General features: G+C 36.3%; 1 protein-coding gene across 1 annotated transcript in view; it reads right to left on the bottom strand.

The window, feature by feature from the left end:
- The window catches only part of ULK4 (unc-51 like kinase 4), a 219221-nt gene that overhangs the window by 80638 nt on the left and 117483 nt on the right, over window positions 1-21100 (bottom strand). Inside the window, 1 exon segment of the mRNA XM_009994107.1 lies at window positions 7622-7727. Coding sequence (XP_009992409.1) covers window positions 7622-7727 — 106 coding nt within the window.

The following is a 21100-nucleotide window of genomic DNA, read 5'->3' as shown; positions in this document are numbered from 1 at the left end:
GCAATTACTGTTTCTATTTTCATTCTTTTCAGATGGCTGTATTGTTGAATATCACAGGATGACACAGGTTATTTTTTCCTCAAAGACTTCACTACTATCATGCTATTTTGACATGATTCCCACTTATCTTTTATGATACCAGACTTCTAAGCTTGCCCTTGTGATGTTATATGCTTCCACCTGAGTGACTGGCATTTTGGGTCAGAAAAACATGTCTTAATACTGTTTAAAAATACATTCTGAACTTCATAACATCATAGAAGGGACTTCTTCAGGCTCAACTGTCACTAACTTCTCACACAAGCTGCAACTCAAATGAACATAGTGACACATGGCTACTATCTTTAGATGTTCAGAGAGACATCCCTTGTCCTCAAGAGCTGAACTAATTACTACAGTACTGGCAGGGAGGTGTGAAAGGCTTACATCCTGCATGGCAGAGGCTGTAAAGTGCAAACCTCCTAACCGAGGGGCTTGCCCTGTCACATCCAAATGATGCAGAAGAAACATCTGCAACTGTTCATGATGATGCAAGTCTGTCTGCATATATTTTCTATATTTTTAAATAATTTCTTACATGAATTATTTTTAACTGAGAGCATTTTGTTTCTAAACATTGATTCTATGATTCTATGAAATACAGAAAAAATATATTTAGCCATCCTGTTTTCCCTAACGTGTTCTCCCTGTCATTCCTTCCATCCAAAGTCACAATATTTTGCATATGAGTGAAGTTATTTATTTGCTTAGGGTGCTGCACAATAGCAGGTATAAAGTAATGTCAAGAAACAACATATTTTCTATCTTTGGTCATTGAACAAATATTCCTATATTGTATCCTGCAAAAGTTTTGCAGAAAAGTCCAGCTTCCTAGGAATAAATAGGGGGTACTAAAGAATGAGTAAATGGCTTCAGAATCAGTAGGAACATTTATCTGATTTCTTCACAAACTAAGCATGTATTTTTGGAGTCTTTTTGTTTGGTTGGTTTTGACTTTTTTTTAAGGGCATATTATTTTATGTAATTTTTTCTATAGAATTTCATGACTACTGCCTTTCCCTTGCAAGTAGACTTCTTCTCTATGACTAATTCATGGTCCTTTTCTTGATTGCTGTCTTAAAGTGAGTTAGTTTCTCCAATCTTGGAAGAAAAGCCTGCAATTTTGAAACCAGTAACTCCAAAACCTCACTTTTATTCCTCAAAACAAAGGGCCATGCAATATCACACCAATGCCTTCTCAGTGTTTTACCAGTGTTTAGACCAGTGCTGCATAAATGGGTGTAGCAGAGAGGAAGATCTGAGTTGCCAAGTTAGCTAAATCTATTGCTGCACTTCATGAACTCTGAAAATTTAGCAGGTGAGAGAGAGCTGGCTGGGAAGCTGGAAGCTGTTCCTAAGAAGTGTTCTGTGGGCAGCATAATCAAGTATCTTTTGGAGACTGAAGCTGAAACACAATTATCTGTTAGGAAGTGAAAGGTAGAAGAATATACCTCAAAGATTTAGGTAAGTTAGAAACCTGTGGGATCCATCTAGAAAGCTCAGAGTTTATTGTCATCCACCCATCATTCTACACCCAGATCTACATATGGAAAAGATTGACACACTTTTTCTGTTTGTTTCTTTTTAAGACAGAGATTAAAGTTGGATGTTGGTCCCATGAGTGCCACTTTTTGGATATGCAATATTTAATAGATTTTAACAACACGACACACGAAGACATGTGAAATCTAATTAATCTCTTGATATTTGACTAAAAGTCAAAGCTGTGGACCACAAGATGAATAAGGATACCTCACTCATGAAGGCTGATCTTTCTTTCATGAGGTGCAAATGAATTATGATGATGTGACTACAAAGTTTATCTCTTCCTTTTTAATAATTGTCACTGCTTTGAGCACCTACCATGCTTTCTTAATATGGTATTGGATATAACAGCTGCTGTAGCTGACATTCTACATTTCCACTAGGAACATTAGTTTTTAGACAAACTACTTGAAGTACCATGTCATACTAAATAGTTGTTGCATTTTTAAGTAAGATCTTGAGAACTAGTTTTGGTTTTTTAAGTGTTAAACCTACAATTTCACTTTTACTTTAGTTCCCAAGACTCAATAGCATTAACACATAATATATATGTGAATAAAGTTTAGGATTTGGTGTACCATATAATGGAAACTGTGTTTAAACATCCAGACAAACACCTCTGCTTACACTGCTAATGGTGGTTACTTTGGGATAGCAGCCAAACACAGGACCACAGCAGGAGGACCTGAGAAAGGTCTTTCCATTCAATGTGACTGGATTGAACTTTATATAGACACATCATCTCCTTATAAGATCATAATAAAAAAAAAATCATAAACCATTTATACAGTATAATGAGATTCCAAAAAAGCTAAAAATATAAACACATTAGTAACTAATAGTGGGCTGCAAACAATTTACTAGATCAGCTTTGAATTTTAGTGGAAACCTTTCCTAAAGACAGAATTACTTTTTTTACAGTCTGAAAGTAGTTGCTTATATGCATGTAATAAATTTAAGGCATTCTCAGGAATAAATAGCTGCAGACAATCAGAGGTTAGCCGCTGCAGCCTACAAGATTTATTTTCTAGCAACCTGCTTTATTCAGATCTTCAGAATGAGGATCCTGAGGAAGTAGCTAAAGCCTTTGAAACACATTTCTCTACACTCTAATATACTGTGTCCAAACTCATCCTAAAGACAAAATGCAGATGATGCAACAGTTAAAATGAAGCATTTTCTTGCCTTTGAACATGACTTAGGGACAAACAGGACAAAAACGTTTGAAAGAACTAACTTCAGACAATTAAGCTGGCACAACACTTTCTATTTTTAATTTGCACAAACTACCTGTAAAACAAATAAACCAACCCAGAGACACAGAAAGAAAAGAAACAAGGAAACAAGGTAAATGAAAGCAAAATAAGAGTTTCTATGTCTGTGTGTTGTCCTGGAGTACTGTTTTACTACATTAGGTGCTGTGATACACTTGGTTATTTACTACTCATCACTTTCCACTTAATTAAGCAGTCTTGCATACTAACACAATTCACTTACCAAGCAGCCAAACCTGACTTTGTGGTTCATTTCATGCCTACATTGGTCATTATGTCAATGCCTGTCAACAGACACAACCTGTCTAACACAGATTTTATGCCTTTCCAGTAGACTGTCCTAATGACCTCAGAAACAGATTATCACCTGCTGTACTCCTACAACACCTGCTTAAGAGCTGATGATTCTAGCATTTACAACTGGGTGTTAATTTTATAGTCAACAAACATTAACCCTTTTAATATGACAAGCACAAAGTAATACAGAGCTGGTTGTTTCGTGGCCAGTAGAACTAACGCTACCCCATTTCCTACAGACTTGTATCCTATAACTCTACCTATCTCCATGGCAATAACTTTCTATCTTTGTCACTGGTTACTCCCCTATTTAACTTTAGGTATTAAGTTCCCTTGCTTTCTGTAAAGTATATATATTATTGCTTGTTTGTTTGATGCATCATGTATTGCACAACTTTATTTTCTGTACATTAGCCAGGAACAGGTACTTGAGAAGCCCATCCTGTTTCTAAGATATAGCAATAACTTCCATCTCTCTCCTTTCCCTCAGCTATTGATTATTACAGAGCCACTACATACTTTGGATATTTGGACCTCTATGCTTTTGTTCAATGATTTCAAAAGATGATGAAAGGGAGGAAAGAAGAAGACTGACAGGCAGAAGATGAGAGAGTATGTTTCACATGCTAAAAATATCACTACTGCCTTGGCTTCTTAGCATCTCACCTTAACTTTTCACTAAAGACCATATGTTAATCCCAGTCTCCTTGCTGAATTCCAGTCTCAATAATTAAATGAAATTATATTATTCCCCTCTGATTATTAAGTGAATATTGTTATTAATGTTAACAGAACAAATGTTTAATAGCTGATAACACAGCAGAGGCCATTTAAAATTCCCTCTGTGACTCTAGTTGCATATGTTATTCTACATTTCACCTTTAAACATTACAAGTGGTTATCATTAAATGTTTGATGTATTGTCACACAAAAGGACACAGTTCAGGGGAGAGAGAAATTAATACTAGGCAATCCACTCTGTAGGCAAGTTGCTGAAATGCACAACCGTATCATTGTAATTAACAGGAAATCACAGAAGTAGTAATGAGGCAAGTGCCATCATGCAATTTCCTTGAGAAAGGGGCAAGTTCAACATGTAAGCTGCAACCCATTAAAAATAAAATCTGTCACCTAATATAACCCTTTTGAGCAGAAGAAAGTTCTGAAGGCTAAGAGGCATAGAAGGAAACACTGACGAGGGTCCCCAGATGATCTGTCTGCAAAAATACTGCTTCTTGGCAGCTCAGGAAAGGCATACACAGAATTGGAAAGAACTCCTCATTGCTAACATCTGGCCTCTTGGAAAACCAAAACCCTTCACAGGACCATCCCCCTACCTGAGTTCCTCATAATATTTAGCAAGTATTTAAAGTTTTTAATTTCTTAAGCTTCATATATACATGAATTAATTATCACACTGTAATGGGGAAATAAGGGAAATTGATGGCCCATAATATGCTGTCATCAGCACCTTTTAAAAGACAGCAGAATAGCTCATGAATGTTGAATGCCTTCATTAACAGCCTGGACATAGAGTGTTAATAGGACAGAATAACATGCACCTTCAGCGAATTTGAAGATGACATTGAAATGCAGCAAGTGGCTGATGTGATAAAGAGTTGAGCTCAAGAAACAGGCTGCCAGAAACCTCTTAAACTTTAAGAGTTCTGCAACTGGGAAGGAATTACTTCATGTAACAGCGCAGAAAAAGGCTGGAAATGCACACCATGTGGGCCACCCTCTTAAAAGCTGTGGTTGCCCTGCTCTGGACTTGCTCCTGTCTCTCATTGTCTTTCTTTTAGCTTAGAGCCCGAAACTGGACACAGAATTCCAGATGCATTCTCACAAGTGCCAAATAGAGGAGAATAATCACTTTCCTCAATCTTCCAATTATTCTTTCATATGGTTGCCCTGATTTGCCTTTATTGCTGCAAGTACACACTGCAGACTCATGTTCAACTTTTCCGTTTGGACTCCAGGATCCTTTTCTGCAAGAGGGAGCTTAGTGAACATTTTACTAGATCATGCCCTTCTCTATCATACAAAAATAATTTAAAAATAACAAAGCTGAACATCAAAGAGAGTGGCAGACCAAATTTAAGGTATTTTCTTGTAGGGAACACTGCATATTTACAGTTGGTAATGAAAAGGATAAAAAGCCCTCCAGTTTGTATGGAATAACTTTTCTCCCTTTTTCACTCAAAGAAAATCTTACAGTCCACAATTACAAGATCAGTATCTACACAACATTCTTGCAAATCAAATTTCAGAAGTTCCTCACTGAACAATTAGGCACCTAATCAATAGTTTCCAGTCCTCTTAAGATTAATCAATGGGGAAAAAGGAGGAGAGAATATAGGGACCTTTTTTTTTTTCAGATAGATTACTTTTGGCTGCTGTGCTGCTTTTTCCTAGTCAGGATGCTGAAGTTCAGTGAGCTAAAATTAGTGTTATCCAATCACTAATACTCTGAAAATATTATTGGAGTAATTTATGACCTAGCACAAGCAAAATATAAAAGACTTCTATAATGTTTCTATCTCATTCCTTTAATTTGGAAAATAGCATGAAAAAAGAGATGCATTTTATTTTTGGAGCAGATGAGAAATGAAACAACACTGATTTACTACCAGCAGCATAAAAGGTACATGGGAGTTTGCTCTGTGAGATAATAAAGAGGAGATATTGAGAGAATGAATGCAGTTTTGCCATGTTGTTAAATAGTTTAGCACCTAATTTGCCGTGCAGAAAGGCAGAGCTTTTTATGTATATTACTTCAAGTAAGGCATACCAATAACGTGGTTATAGTGCTTGTGGGGCTCAAGCTAACGTCTTTGCCTGTCATTGTGTAGTTTTAACAAACTATCCTGTTGCAGTACTTTTAACAAGTTATTCTGTTGCCACTCAGGTCAGTGCCAGTTTAGGATTTTGCTCAACATAAAGCAAATGTGCCTCAAGACAGTAAAAGCAGCACTTGCATCTAAACCCCAAGAAATTCCAAGTGTGACAGGTAGTTTTCTAAGAAATAAACAATGAGTCAGAATCCTATGAACCATCCCTCTCCAATTCAGTATTATTTTCCTCTTCTTCTGGCCCTATTCTCACACCACTAACTTCAGGGTGGATCTATTTCAAACAGAGGAGAAAAGCACATTATTACCTTCGTCAAGTTCCAGTTCATCTCCTGAATGATAACATTGTCCAGTCAGTCTCCTCAGAGTAAAAAACCTTTAACTCAGGTCTCAGTCTCCTCAGAGTAAAAAACCTTTAACTCAGAATACCACTTTCTGAGTGAACGCTAAGGTAATTATGAAAATGAAGGCATAACCACTCCTGCAAATCTTGATGGAGCTTTAGGCAGGTATGCGTTCTGTTTGGGCTTTTTTTGTTGTTGTTATTTAGTTGTGGTTTGTTTTTGTTTTTTGTTTTTTTTTTTAAATAACATATATCTAAGATAGATCCAATTCTTCAAATGTCTGCAACCTCATCAATGTCTATACTTCAACCATTAGACATACTATGTCTCATCTGGTTTTTCCTCTGGTGTGATTACCACAGAAAAGCTATGCTCTGATGAAGTTTCCCCCTCACATCTTACCCAACATTTTCCTAGAGATTTTGAAGCTTTTTTCTTAGCTCTTGGTTTCAAAAGAGACTTATCTGTCTCTTTACTCTGTCTCTCTATATGAAAATTTCTTCCTTTTCCTTCTGGAGTATGCTACATGCTGCTATGCCAGTAGTCTACATCTTTGATTTATTCTCTACAAATAGTACAGGTACAAGTGTAGATCTATTTTGCTGGATGTCATTTACTCATTACAGATCAAAGAAAGTAATGAAATCAATGTGTATATTTCTGAACAAGTTTTAAATTTATATAGATTTCCAACAGCAGAAATTTAATGCTTCATTTTGTAAATCAGAACCAAGTTCTAGACAAAAGGAGCTTCAATAATAAAATATAGTGAAATGAAGGCATGGAATTGTTTGTATACTAAGACTCCCTCGTCAGTTTGGGCTCCAATCCATTAGTCTGTATCACTGGACTGGAACAGAAGCTAATTTTTTTTTAAAGTGCAGAAGTATGGTACAAATTATTTCACAGGTCTGAGCACTGACAAAAGCAAAAACATGTAGAGACTCTCTCTGCCTGCACTCTGCACTGTTATGGTCAGAGCTCTAATGCAGCCTTTTCCAAAGCCATTCTTCACAGACTTAGCATACCTTTCAGTCAGGAATTCTTTTGTAACCACATTTTCCTGCTTTTCTAAAAATTTAATTCATAATAGAATCAGGAAGGGAGGTAGATGAAGTGATAGGTAGCACTAATCAGTTACAACGCTATTATCTAACAACCTCTATAGAACATAAATACACAAAAGTGTGCAGTTTCATGCAGTTTCAGGCATTACAACAGACTGGGAAACATATATAGTAAAGAGAATAACTAACAATAAAAGACATACCTTCTTCCAAGAGTAACCTCATGTTTGTGCTTTTGCTAGCAACCATGTTATTCAGTAAGGCAATTGCAGTTTGCATTGTATTCCCGAGGATACTGTCTTGGTGTTCCTGTAAAAACAACAGAAAAAACCCAAAAGAAAAATAATCTGTTTTTCCTTTGCAAGGTTACAAGACTATTTCCTTCCAAAAATATAGTAACACAAAAGCAATACTCTCTAAATCTCTTATAGTTCAACATTTAAAATACTGGAAAAACTGCCAAATATCTGAGTGGGGGGCCAAATGGAAAATCTTGGACCAATTTTTTTTCCATGTTCCTTTGAACTGTAAGAGTTCCTAGTTAGGTTTAAAATCTTAGGTCTTTTAGAAATGGCCTAGAATTTATCAATGTCATCTCTACACATTCAGAACCAGGAATATTTCCCTTTGTGCGGCATTTCTTTCATTGTTCTTTTCACTTTCAGCTTTATAACACACATTTAAGTCTTAAAATAAATTTGTTGGTTTTGTTTACATACTTTTGGAAGTATAAAACTAATTTCACATGCACATTAAAGTCCTATTTCTATCTCAAATTGCATCACTCTTATGATGCCTTTCTTAAACTTGATGACTGCTTTTGTGGTTTTCCAAATTTTTTCTGAGACTATACTGATAAAGGTAAGGTGTAAGGGTTTAGAAAGAAATTGATTTTCCTCTCTTGTAGACAACACTCAACCTGATATGGGTGGATAAAGTAGTGCGATAAAAACACTTATTTACACTAGTGACAGTAATAACTCAGGTAACTTCCAAGAAGCCAAAATAGAAGAAGCTATTCCAAATCTGAGTCTAGATATAAATATTAACCTGTATACATTTCAAATGTCCCTAGATGGTTCAGGAAATATCTTGACCAGTTCTTCAGCCAAATAGGAACATATATCCAAAGCAAAAATAACAATATTAAGAAAAAAGAAAAAACTGTCATGTTTCACATATTGTAGACTTTTCACATGCACCTATATGACTTCCATGCTTCCCTTTCCCATCACATTTCTCAATACACTGACCACTCAGTTTCTTCACTGCCACAGAACAGGCCATCTATTCTGATCCATCTCCTGTATGACAGCAGGCCTTTGAAAAAAGTTAAATTTTAAGTAGAATAAGAAAATAGATTATGCCTGAAGTTAGGTTAAGTATTTCAGATGAGAAAAATTACTTCAGCCCTTGAATATAGTCAAAGGAACACTCTCAAAGTTGTTTTAGGAGATGAGCAATGATAGAGAGGAACAGTTTATTTTCTACATCTCTTTGCTGAGGTTTTTATGACACTCTGACTCAGATGCATGCCTGAAAACAACAGGAGCAGTCTATCCTTCTTTGGAATAATCTTATTGACCATCTAAATACCATAGCGTCTTGTCTTGCACGACAAGACTGCTTGACTGTTAGCCAGCAGCAATCACAAGAACATATTTTATTATTCTTCCAAGAATTCAGTTCAAGTCAATGTATGAATGGCACTCAGAGTGCTAGCTCTAGTTTATAAGCCACTTTTGGGGACAGGAATAAGTCATCAGGACTGCATTTAGGATAAGCCACACTATTTCAATCCCTGCCTGGAAACATCACATAACGGGTTGCAAGAAATTCTCTAGTGAGACACTCCTGAATTTTATTTCTTGACTAGTCTGATACAATTAAAGAAACTATGAAATGCATCTTCAATGCCACTTTGGAGAGTCCTCTGTTACAGTGGTATACAGGGTAATGTTATGTGAAGGACAAATGTTTTTCTTTAAACATTTAACTACTGAAGGGAAGGTTTTGACAGGCAGATGCTCAGACGGCTGCTATGAGAACAATAATTTCTGCTTCTGCATTCAAAAAATAAAACTAAATGCTATTCTTCCCTGTAAATACCATGAAATATACATGATAAGGAATAACACATTAACAGATCAAGCAATATATAAACATACGCAGCCTCCTCTTCAACTTCATCCTGTGTGAATTTTCTACTTGTACTAAAGCTCTTGAAAGTGGATCATAAAGAGGAGACACAAGGAAAAGTGTCTCACAGTCTTTTGAAGGACTGTAGTTTCCTATGAAACCTTAAAAAAGGGTTTATATCCAAGACCCCACAAATTCTGTTTACTTTAGATAGTGCTTTGTTATGTCATTTACTATTTCTACAAAGAGTACAATAACTATCTGTTCCACTGAAGGTTTATCATACAGCCTGATAAATTTATAAGCAGCGCTGGAAAGTATAAACACTACATTCTTCAAAAGACAGGGTAGCCAATACAGAAAAGACATACCATAGAGCCATGGTTCTAAAAATAAATTTGAAATTATTTCCTACAGATAGTTAAAGGGTGAGAAAGACATTTTTTCAAAAGATCAACAACTTATTTATCTGGTGGTCTGTCATCATAATATCTCATTAAGTCTTCTAAAGAACATTTAGAAAACAATACATTAAATAGTAAGACTATTTGTGTTTTTGAAGATAATAAAAAATTCCAGAAGTGCCAAAATGATAACTGACTAATATTTTCTTTCCAAGTATAATATTTCTGTTACTGCCCCAGATATTTGAAGTAAACATCTTCTAGTGAAATTCCCTTTTGGGATATGCAATTACAAGACAAGCTGGTAGTTGTTTACAATAGCAATCTTTTGCTTTCACCAGGCTAGTAACATTAAAATGAAGCCATCTTTGCTTTTAATGATCAAATATACTATACAACCCTCCACTGAAAAACTAGCCCTGATTCTTTTACTTATATCAACAGATAACAAAACTTATCTTACCCTAAACTCATAAAAACTAGAATTCAAGATATAACGTAGGTTTCTCAAAGAAGGAAAATGCTCTGTTGATGAATAAAATAATCCTACAAATATTATACCCAGCTGCGCTACTAGAGTTTTAACGTATGTATCATAGGTGGTTTTTGACAAGATACTAGGTTTCAAGAAGCCACAGGTATGCTTTACTTATCCAAGTCATCACTGATTGCTGTTAGAGTCTATTTTAGAGGTTTTTATAAAAATACTTAACTTCGTCACAATCTATCAAGGAGTAAAGCTGATCTAATTTGTGTGCACAGTGTCACAGACTGTGGACATTTAATGAACAGTGCACTTGACAGCTTTAATAAAACATAGCATTTGCCAGCAGAGATAATTAGAATTGAAGCAGCAAAATTCTAGTGTTTGGCAACACAGATGAAACAACTTCATTAAAATGTACAGCTTCAGCAAATGAAAGGCAGGAAAGCACTGGACCCTGAAGAATCAGCCTTCTCAAAACTAATTGCTTCAGTGCTTGAAAAGGACAGCTATGAAATACCAAGGGCATAACAAGGAAATACTAGTATATAAAAAAAGAACCACAGAAGATAAATCAGGCTTTTCAAATAGGACTGCACTGTATTTAGGCCATTAAACTTTTCATTCTAATTTTGAAGGGTCATGCGCTCACAAAAGAAACCAGTTGAAGTATTTTTTAAAGCCAGTTAGGTAAGTGGGTGTGACTTAGCAAAGTGGGAGTCTGAATCTTGGTGAGATACTATGGCTAAAGCTGCCATTTTTCTTCCTTTAAGTGGATTAGAATTTAGAACAGCGTAGGCAAACTACAGCATTTTAATTACATTCAGATAGCAAAAGAGATAGTAGCTGTGATAAGAAGTTACTGATTTGGGACGCCTCCTACTCATGGATCTAATAATCCAGAAGAAAATACACTAAATGCTGTGTTTACAGATATGCTGTAATTCAACCTATATACCACAGTACTACCACACATTCAGTATAATCAGAGTGATTAGACTTTGACAGTAAAAGGTCTCTCCTTCTTAAGGTTGCATACAACCTATGAACACAAGTCAAGTAAGTAACGGGAGATAATATGGAGGCTTGATTTTTTGTACACTAAATCCATTGAAATAAGAAAATTATAGGAATGTACCATACCCAAATTACATTTACTAAATATGCCATTTTTACATTATGATTCTTTGGCATAATACAGTTGAGATAAAAGAAACCAAAGCATTGATGCTAACGAGGACCTCTGACAACAGCACAGTTTAATACTGCATTCAGCCTGGCTTATTTTGATATACACTGCTACTTTGTGTTTACAACACAGAGGATCAGACACTTTTCTGGACACAACAGTAGAATTCTTCTGTATGAAACAGTAGCATGCAGCCTGCCAGGGATGCTCACAGAAGCATATGCACTGTTTTACAATTACAAGAGAAATCCCACCAAGAAACAAAATTAATCCATCTATGTATGTTGTTGGCTAATCTGGTATTTAACATTTTGTGGTTTTTGATGCATAAGCCTAGTTATGCATAAACTGAAAGCCTATAAATATGGATCTCTAACATTAATGTAAAACCATTCTCCTTACTGATGGGTTTATGTCAGAAATAAGCACAGTCATGTCTTTTGCAACTCTACTTTTCAAAAATCAGCCCTTTTCAAAAGCACAGTACTAAAAGAGCTAATATTTCCAAATATTTTCCTCTGGGTATGGTCATACAATAAGGAGCAACTACTAATCTGGCACGAAATTTCTGGAATAATCATGCTCTGCAGATGTATCACAACAGTGATTTATTCAGTCCACATATAAAGATGAGAAACCTTGTAACTTTCACAGAAATTCCTGTTGGAATATTAAAGAAAAAAAAAAAAAAAAAAAGACCCTGTATACTTAGTCACCAAATGCTTAGGCAAAAGTCAATCAAGGACAAGGAAATAGCAGTAATTTTTAAGGACTGATTAAGTAAAATTGATACAATTAATAAAAATACACAATGCCAAGTTCTGTGTCAACCAACAGAACGCAGTAGGTCTTAGATTTTGCTCTCCTTTACACTGCAGCAAGTGATGCAAAACTTCACAAGACACTTTTTGACAAGTACATCCATTTCTGAGAAGTGTATAAGTTTACAAGTGCATTCTCTGGCCATAACTAAGTTCAGATTTTCAGAGACCTAATAATTTTTCTTTTTATTCTGGAACTCATTTGTTACATTCTTTTCGTTTCCCAAAATTCCTTGTTATTTTGGAGACAAGCATGCAATTTTATCTGTGTTAATGGTCAGAACATGTCTCATGAGGCATAAAGAAGGAAAAGTGACATTTACAACAAAGAGAGCTCTAAAGAACCTTGTCTCTGTTGAATTGAAGAGATGAAATTTGTTACTTTTGAAAAAGCAGCTTCTGTCAAGATCATGCAAGTACTTCTTTTGTACAAAAAACATTAAGAACTGAAAATATAAATAAGGCCAGTGTTCCTTCCCTTCTAATTTTATTCCCAAATCCTATGAGAATACAACTTCAAATAATGGACATGTGAAGAACAGTATTTTTACCACCTATTCATAGCTTTACAATTTTTCCCACTTTAAGAGGACGACTTCATGTTTCAAAGTTGTGGAAGCTGGATAAACCATCCTAACCCAGGAATAAAAATTAAAATAGAGAATTAAGGAAAACAAAACTGTCCTATGTCAGCAAGCATGAGATTTATAAACCACATAAAAATACCTAAATCTGTTCAGAATTAGAGATGGACAATCTTCAAGGTTATTAAGAGGGAAAACATACAAAGGTTAGACATCAATGCTACTTTCTATATGATGAAAAGAGAAAGATGCCAGGATATCAATATGATTTTTAAATTAATGCATATTTTTAATAGTGTAAACTACCTAAGTCCTACATCTTGAATACAAATTCCTTTTTGTTCTTGCTTTTGCTTTGTATTTATCTAACAAGAAAACCCCAGCGCTTGGCATGAAAGTTTCTGTTAGTCAATTTTCAGTGAATTAAACAGTCATCTTAGAAAAAAATAACAACAAAGCCAAAACAAGCCAAGCCAGCAACAGGAATCTAATGATCCAATTCAGTGAAATTCATGTACCACTTTTTGTCTAATTTCTGGACAAAGACAAGATAAATTTTGATGCAGCACAACACAAAAAATAATACCCAGCCATGCAATCTTCCATTTGCTGTTACAGATGAAGTGCAAAACAGCTCAGTAGGAAATCTCTAAAAGCAGTGCCATTTCTTCTTCCTATGGAACTGCACCTGAATTTCTTGCACCAATGAAACAAAGCTTCTCCTTTTGCTCCCTCATTCTCAAGAGAAATTTTCTTTCCCGTCAACAGAGGGAGCCTGAGAAGACTCAATCCTTCATAGGGGAGGATACTCTGAAGGAATTTCTTATAAAAACATATTTTTCTTCATTACGTAGAAGGAGAACTCAAGCAATTAGCTTCCTGAGTATTAAAGCTATTAATTGTGAATAACAATGAGAAACTCCCCTAAAAGAAAAAAATTGTTCAAGTCTGAAGAGACAGTATGGAAAAGAAGCTATACACATATCTTATGCTGGAGAATTAAACTGCCTCGTATCAAGGAAGATCCCAGCACCCTGGAAGCATTCCATACATTCCTGGTATGTTCTGAAGCAGTGAAGCTGTAGAAGTAATTGATAAAACTACAGCAGTAACTTAATTTTTAGTATCAGGTATCTGTAGATGCCTTGGAGAGTCTCAAGTATCAGTGAAGCACTGAACTGCAAAGTTACTTGGGAGCTGCAATCAAGCATTACACCAAGAAATTTCCATACCAAAATATTCACTTATCAGACTTGTGTTCTCAGCATTAATTAAAAACTAGCTCTTAAACAACCTCAAAATGACAGACACCAATCAATGGACATGGTTTTGTTCCACATAGATTTTGCTTTATTGCAAAAGACACTTTGCCATTACTAGGAAAGAAATTTAAACGAGTTAGGGGAATTTGCTGGTGATATTTTTAATTTAGAGAACATAGATTAATTTAGACTTATCCAAAGGATCGTATTAAAAATTTTGACTGGAAAAGGTTTGAAGGGTTCAGAATGGCATTTCTGCTTAAAACCATAAAAAGAGTAATATGCTGAATAGGGTACTAAGTTAGGGCACTCACCTAGGAGACTGAAGATTTAGTTTCAAGTCTCTGCCAGAATTGGTCTGTGCAGAGATTTGAACACTGATCCTCTTAACATTGCATTCTCAAATCTATCATCGACCATTAAGGAATGAGTCTCTTCCTCTTCTCCCTTCTCTGTCCCTAACTAGTTGCTAAATTAGTAGTCAAAAGCAGAAATTGAGAATGACTCAGTGATTATACTAACTACTGAGGTGTTCAAGATCCAGATTGAAATTCCTTTCCTGTCATTCTCCCTAACTGAAAAAAAACAACTGATACAAGAGTAGACTTTTCTGAGAAAGTAAAAAGGGATGGGAAAATATCCATTGTCCCTCTTCATCTCAAATTGAATGTTTTATTCTGCATGCTCATAGACTTAAACTCAGTGGTGCTGGAGAAAAAGATGTTGAATTTGAAGCTATGGGCTGACAAAACACAGAGAAATGTACACTAACTGAAAGAGGAAAAAATGTTTTTCCCTTACCATAATGCAGTTAGATCTAGGGGAGATACAGTCATTGTACTGAGTTTGCATGGCCAGGTTTTGGTAGCAGGGAGGCTACAGGGTTGGCTTCTGTGAGACACTGCTAGAAGCTTCCCCTGTGTCTGACAGGCAGTACCAGCAGGCTCCAAGATGGACCCACCACTGGCCAAAGCCAAGCCAAACAGTGACAGTGGTGGCACCTCTGGGATAACACAGTTAAGAAGAGGGGGGGGAAATCTACACAGCAGAATAGTACAGCTAGAGAGAGGAGTGAGAATATGTGAGAGAAACAGCTCCAGAGAAATCAAGGTCAGTGAAGAAGGAGAGAGAGGAGGTGCTTGTGGCACTGGAGCAGAGATTCCCCTGCTGTCCATTGTGAAGGCCATGGGGAGGCAGGCTCTCCCCCTGAAGCCCATGGAGGTCCATGGTGGAGCAGACCTCTACCTGCAGGCCATGAAGGACCCCAAGCCAGAGCAGGTGGATGCCCAAAGGAGGCTGTAACCCTGTGGGGAGCTCTTGTTGGACCTGTGAAGAAAGGAGTCCATGCTGGAGCAGGTTTGCTGGCAGGACTTGTGACCCTGTGTGGGACCCATCGTGGAGCATTCCTCAGGGAACTCCATGCATGCAGTTCCTCAGGGACTGCACCTCATGTAAAGGACACAGGCTGGAGCAGTTCACGAAGGACTGCAACTTGTGGGAAGGAGTCACATTGGAGAAGTTTATGGAGAACTGTCTCTTGTGGAATGGACCCTATGCTAGAGGCTGAGGAAGAATGTGAGGAGTCTTTCATTGAGGAGGAAGGAGCTGCTGAGACAACATGTGATGAACTGTCCACAGCTCCGCTCCCCATTCCCCATGCTGCTGTGGGGGAGAAGGCAGAGAAGTCAGGAGTGAAGTTGAGCCTGGGAAGAAGGGAGGGGTGGGGGAAAGGTCTTTTAAGATTTTGTTTTATTTCTCACTATCCTACTTTGATTTGAACTAATTTCCTCAAGTCGAGTCCATTTTGCTCACGACAATAACTGGTGAGTGATCTCTCCCTGCCCTTATCACCACCCACAAACCTTTTGTTCTATGTTCTCTCCCTGGTCCAGCTGCGGAGCAGAGTGACAGGGTGGCTTTGGTGGGCACCTGGCCTCCAGCCAGTGTCAACACACCACAGTCATGGCATCAAGAGTGGCAGGAAAAAATAATTTACATATTTAATTTTTGCTTTTTTTAGCCTTTTCTTTCTACTTTCTATCCCCAAAATAATATTTAGATTTAAATACATTGTTTTTTCACACCTTGACCTTTACTTAAACTGTAAATGCAACAGAGAATGCTGATAATTAATTTATTCAAGTTACATTAATCCTGAAAACAATGAAGGGCTGTTACACCAAAAAGAAGCATCTGCTGAATCTTCTGTTAACAAGATTCATGGGATAGTCTTATTATATTTGGCATTTTAAAAATAATTTTATTACTTCTGATTTGCTATTACTAGGTATTTTTGCAATTTTCTAAGTAGTTCATTACTAGTCTGAAAAAACATTAGGAAATTCTCATTGGTTTACTTTTTTTTTTTTTGGACACCTGTTCATAGTTTTGTGTTTTCCCAAGGAGACCTACATTCAGAAAACAAACCTACTCAACAATCAGACTGTATCAGCTATCAATATTTAACTCAGCTCAAGGCACACATACTCTTACATATGGATGTCCTAGCAAATTCAACTTCCAGCCTCTCCCCACTCAAGTTGTTCCTATAGAAGCAAGCTACACCTTCTGTTAGTTTACACCAATTCAGAAGGTAGAAAACTGGGGAGAGCTAATATTCTTCAATGAACAGACGGGCACAAGTGCTGAAGAGCAACACAGCCCTCATTACTGTCCCATGAGAGAGAGCATCCCTTTCTTGTTCTCATCCTGGGCTTAGATAGACAAGTAATTATGCTCTAAGCAAACTACATTCCTACTATGACAGTAAGCAAACAAGGCAAGGGAAATTATGAACTGATTTCTATAAGTGAAAATTCCACCAGCAAAACATTGTGATTATTAAGTGTAAATAAAAAGTTGTTAAATAACTCTGCTTATAGTGCTTTTTTGTGGTTATATTCAGTAAACATTATCTGTCAACACAAAAGTTGTTTGCTCAAGAGTGAAATCCATATATACACTAAAGAAATAATACAGGGAGATATTATTTGGCGTGATTTTTCTTTGCTTAATATTCACAGTCAAGACAACTAATGATTGGCCCAACACTTAAATTATAACAACGTCCTTTCAAATCACCAGCCTCTTCCCTTCCTTCTGACATTACAGAATTGGGTATTGCCTCCATTTCAGAATTATTGTTTCCAGATAGCTGAACACTGAAAAAAAGTGCAATGGGTGGTAGACTCAAATACATGCTTGGTTAGTTGGTTTGGGGTTTTTTTAATTAGTTAATTAAGGACTATGAACATTAGCAAACCTTTTCTGTAATAAATCCAGGAAATGTTTTTAGGTGTATTACAAAATCTCTGTGAAACATAGGAATAGGGCTTGATGGGCCTGTAGTGTTTCTTCTATGAATCAGTGGTATAAAATTCACTACTCTCAACTCCATCTCAAGTTAATAAGCCCTGATAAACGGTAGTATATTACACAAACACACTTTCATATCCCATGTACCACAGTGTTATCTTGGCAGCCTTTCAAGAACTCAAGGATGTGTTTTCTTCTTATGCCAAGCTGTGTGTATGAAGTCCAAAAATAAAAAGAGCTGGAGTGAAAGTTAAAATCAATGGTCTGAACAGAATTAAATTATAACACTGGGGCAAAGATTCTGAATTTGAAGGCAAAATTACAATTCATACTAGTCCTAACTGTGTGTGTGCCACAGTGACTATAATTCCTAAGTATGGGTGAATCTGATACACATATTTAAGCTAAATAAAACTTGAAGCATTTGCTACATCTCCTAATGTCACTTTATTTAAAAATAAATAAATAAATAAATAAGTACTTATGAAATCCAGGCCTAAAAATGTAGTGTTCATAGCCACCAAACAACTCACCGCTCTCAGAGAAACAAGTCTGGTACTAAAAGCCACATTTGAGAATATTTGGAAGGAGGCATTGGGGTTCATAGCCTGACTCCTTCTGAATCGGAACAAAACAAACAAATAAATAAATAAATGGAAGTTCAGTTTCTTACTCTATGTAAATACTATTATCAAACTTTCTCTTGTAGACAGTACAGGAAGGAAGCTGTTATCAAAAAATTTCCCACAAAGATCTGATCCACTCGTCCGCCTAACTTGGTGTCTAACAAACAAGTCACAAACACTATTCTTTAATCAAATTCTGTGCAAGGTTAACTTGATTTTGCTTTTATTACTATTTACCAGAAGGAAAGACATGTAGTTAGGAGGAAAAATGAAAAAGAACAAATAAATCTAGGGACTAAAAAGACAGAACTTCAAGGTTTAATGAAGTAGCCCCTCCTTGCTTAAATTGTTCAAGGATGTTGCTGGTTTCCAGACTCCACAGAGTTTGTTTTTTATTTAGTTCTGCCTCTGGCAGCAGAACTAAAGACATCATACTTATCTTGGTTATGTTGGTCTGAGACAGAAAAAACATTTTTTTCCTTTTATCATGATCTTTATTTATTCCTTTATTTCTTTTTTTCTTCTTGTTTTATACTTCATACTTAACTCTCTCTACTTGTGACCCTAGAAAATGTGAACAGATGAAGTTCACTTTAGTAGGTCATATTTCAGGTATGTATTACAGCAAAATACTTAAGAAGTGACAGCCCCATTTTAGCTCTATGAAATACTGGCAGGGTGAATGCAACATCAGTCACAGGAATTATATCTTTCAGCTGCTGGAATTCACAGGTATTAGAAAACAACAGTTTTCTAATAATAACAGTGATTTGCCAGTGATGCTAAACTGCTAAGGAGAACGAGAATCAAGAAGAAGGAAGTAAAATGGCAGAAGAAATAACAGCTAACAAGATTGGCAATAAGAATTGATAATTAATAATTATTACAATTCAAAACATACTTGCAATATGAGGCTTATAATATAAATGCTTATGCTGTAATAGATTACTGCTCTTATGAATTTATGATGGTACCTAAACTAAAAGAGGGTAGATTTAGATTACAGATGAGGAAGAAATTATTAACTATGAGGGTGGTGAGACACTGGAACAGGTTGCCCAGGGAAGCTGTGGATGTCTGCTCCCCAGAAGTTTTCAAGGACAGGTTGGATGAGACTTTGAGTAACCTGGTCTAGTGGAAGATTCACTGCTGAAGATAGGGAACTTGGAATTAGGTGATCTTTAAAGGTCCCTCCCAACCCAAAACATTCTATGACTGAGTTACTTGAATGACAACATCCACATTTTCACACCAAAGCTGCTATTAAAAAAAAAGGTACAGGCACAGAGCACAAACAGTTCTCATCATCCAGAATATTAAACTAGGAAGAAAAGACGGAAAACAAATTACTCCACCCAGTGTATAAAAAAAAGTGTAGCACAATGGATTTTGGAATGGTCTGAGTCTTGCTGCCATGTTGGCAATCTCAACAGTGCCAGGCAGTAGACAGTTTGAAAAATTAATGATACAGATCTACTCAGTACTACAGGGTCAGCTGGTATCTCTCTGCTACTTCCTAAGGCACACTTTGTGCACTTGCCTGGCACAAGCCAAGCACTGCTTCTGAACACTCTCACTCGCAGTTCCTCTGAAGTTCACTCCTACATTTCAAAGAGGAGCAAGGGCACAACTTTTAAATTCAAAGTTGGCCTTAACTCATATCTCAAGAATACAAGGAATGGAGAACAATTCTGCTTCTCATAAGCATCTGCAAAGCAGTACCCAATGCTATGACTTGCAAGTATATCTCTTGCTGCTACATACAATCTCACCTATAATTTGTTCCATTTTTATAGGAGATTAACAGATAGATCAAAGACAGAATCAAGACTTACTAACATCAGCAAAATAGGAAGCTCTTCTAAAAAAGCCCTTATTTCTTTCTCATGGTTCTGTAATTCATGCATCTTTCCAGGGTAATCTCCAAATTATTTATTACAATTCTCTTCATAGTCTCAGCCCACCTCTTCCCCCCGAAGTAATTTCTATTTAGGTGCCTACATATTGGTTCAAAAAAAATAAACTTTAGGTATACAGGCTTGAAAAATTGATATAGGTTACAAAAATAAATTCTAGTTAATGACAGAGATATATTCCAGTCATCAATTCATGTTTTCTTCTGAGCACAGGTTTAATTCAAACCTTCCTGTTCTTCATGACTGTTAAGTAAGTTAGCTACTGGAATTATAGGAGATACACTGTGAAGACATTGAAAACATGGTGCCTTGAACCTCCAAGGAGTGACCTTTTTTTTCTCCTCATGTCACTCGTTTCAGTAGTAAACAGATACTAAAAGATTTTAAGAGAATTCACATCTATTGCTTTAAGACAAGGAAAGGATACATTAACTATATAAACACACAGAAATATAAATATACACACACATTCCCTTGTAAATTATTTAAACCATGACATACAAAATTCAAATGAAACTATTCTAACACTGAAAAATGAATGACTTGAGACTGTGTTGTTTCAAAACAGAGCTAGATTTTCCATTCCCTCAAATGTTCAGAACTTCAAAAAAATATTCCCAGTCCACACTAACACACTCCCTAGGCTCTCACACTAGCTGTAACCTACAGTGGTTCACTGTCTCACAGAAGTGTAGAGGACTGAAGTTCTTCTGTTTCTCCTCATTTTAAGTGAAAGTTCAGATCATCAGAAGTCTCTGCTACAATGAAAATTTAATCTATACAAACTGAAGTAACTTCAGTAGGAGATGGTGAGAGATGCTAATAAAACATCTTGTCTAGTAGTCAAAATACTTATTTTGAGCTTTGGAAACAGTGTCAGCCATTCCCTCTGGGTGACTCTGAACTTGGGATCTCCACTTGGCCCCTTCCCTTAAGGCATTC

This window comes from Chaetura pelagica, unplaced genomic scaffold, assembly GCF_000747805.2.
Source record: "Chaetura pelagica isolate M959 unplaced genomic scaffold, ChaPel_1.0 scaffold642, whole genome shotgun sequence".
Classification (NCBI taxonomy): domain Eukaryota; kingdom Metazoa; phylum Chordata; class Aves; order Apodiformes; family Apodidae; genus Chaetura; species Chaetura pelagica.
Note: the sequence above shows the minus strand (reverse complement) of the source record. Positions and strands in the feature narration are given on the sequence as shown.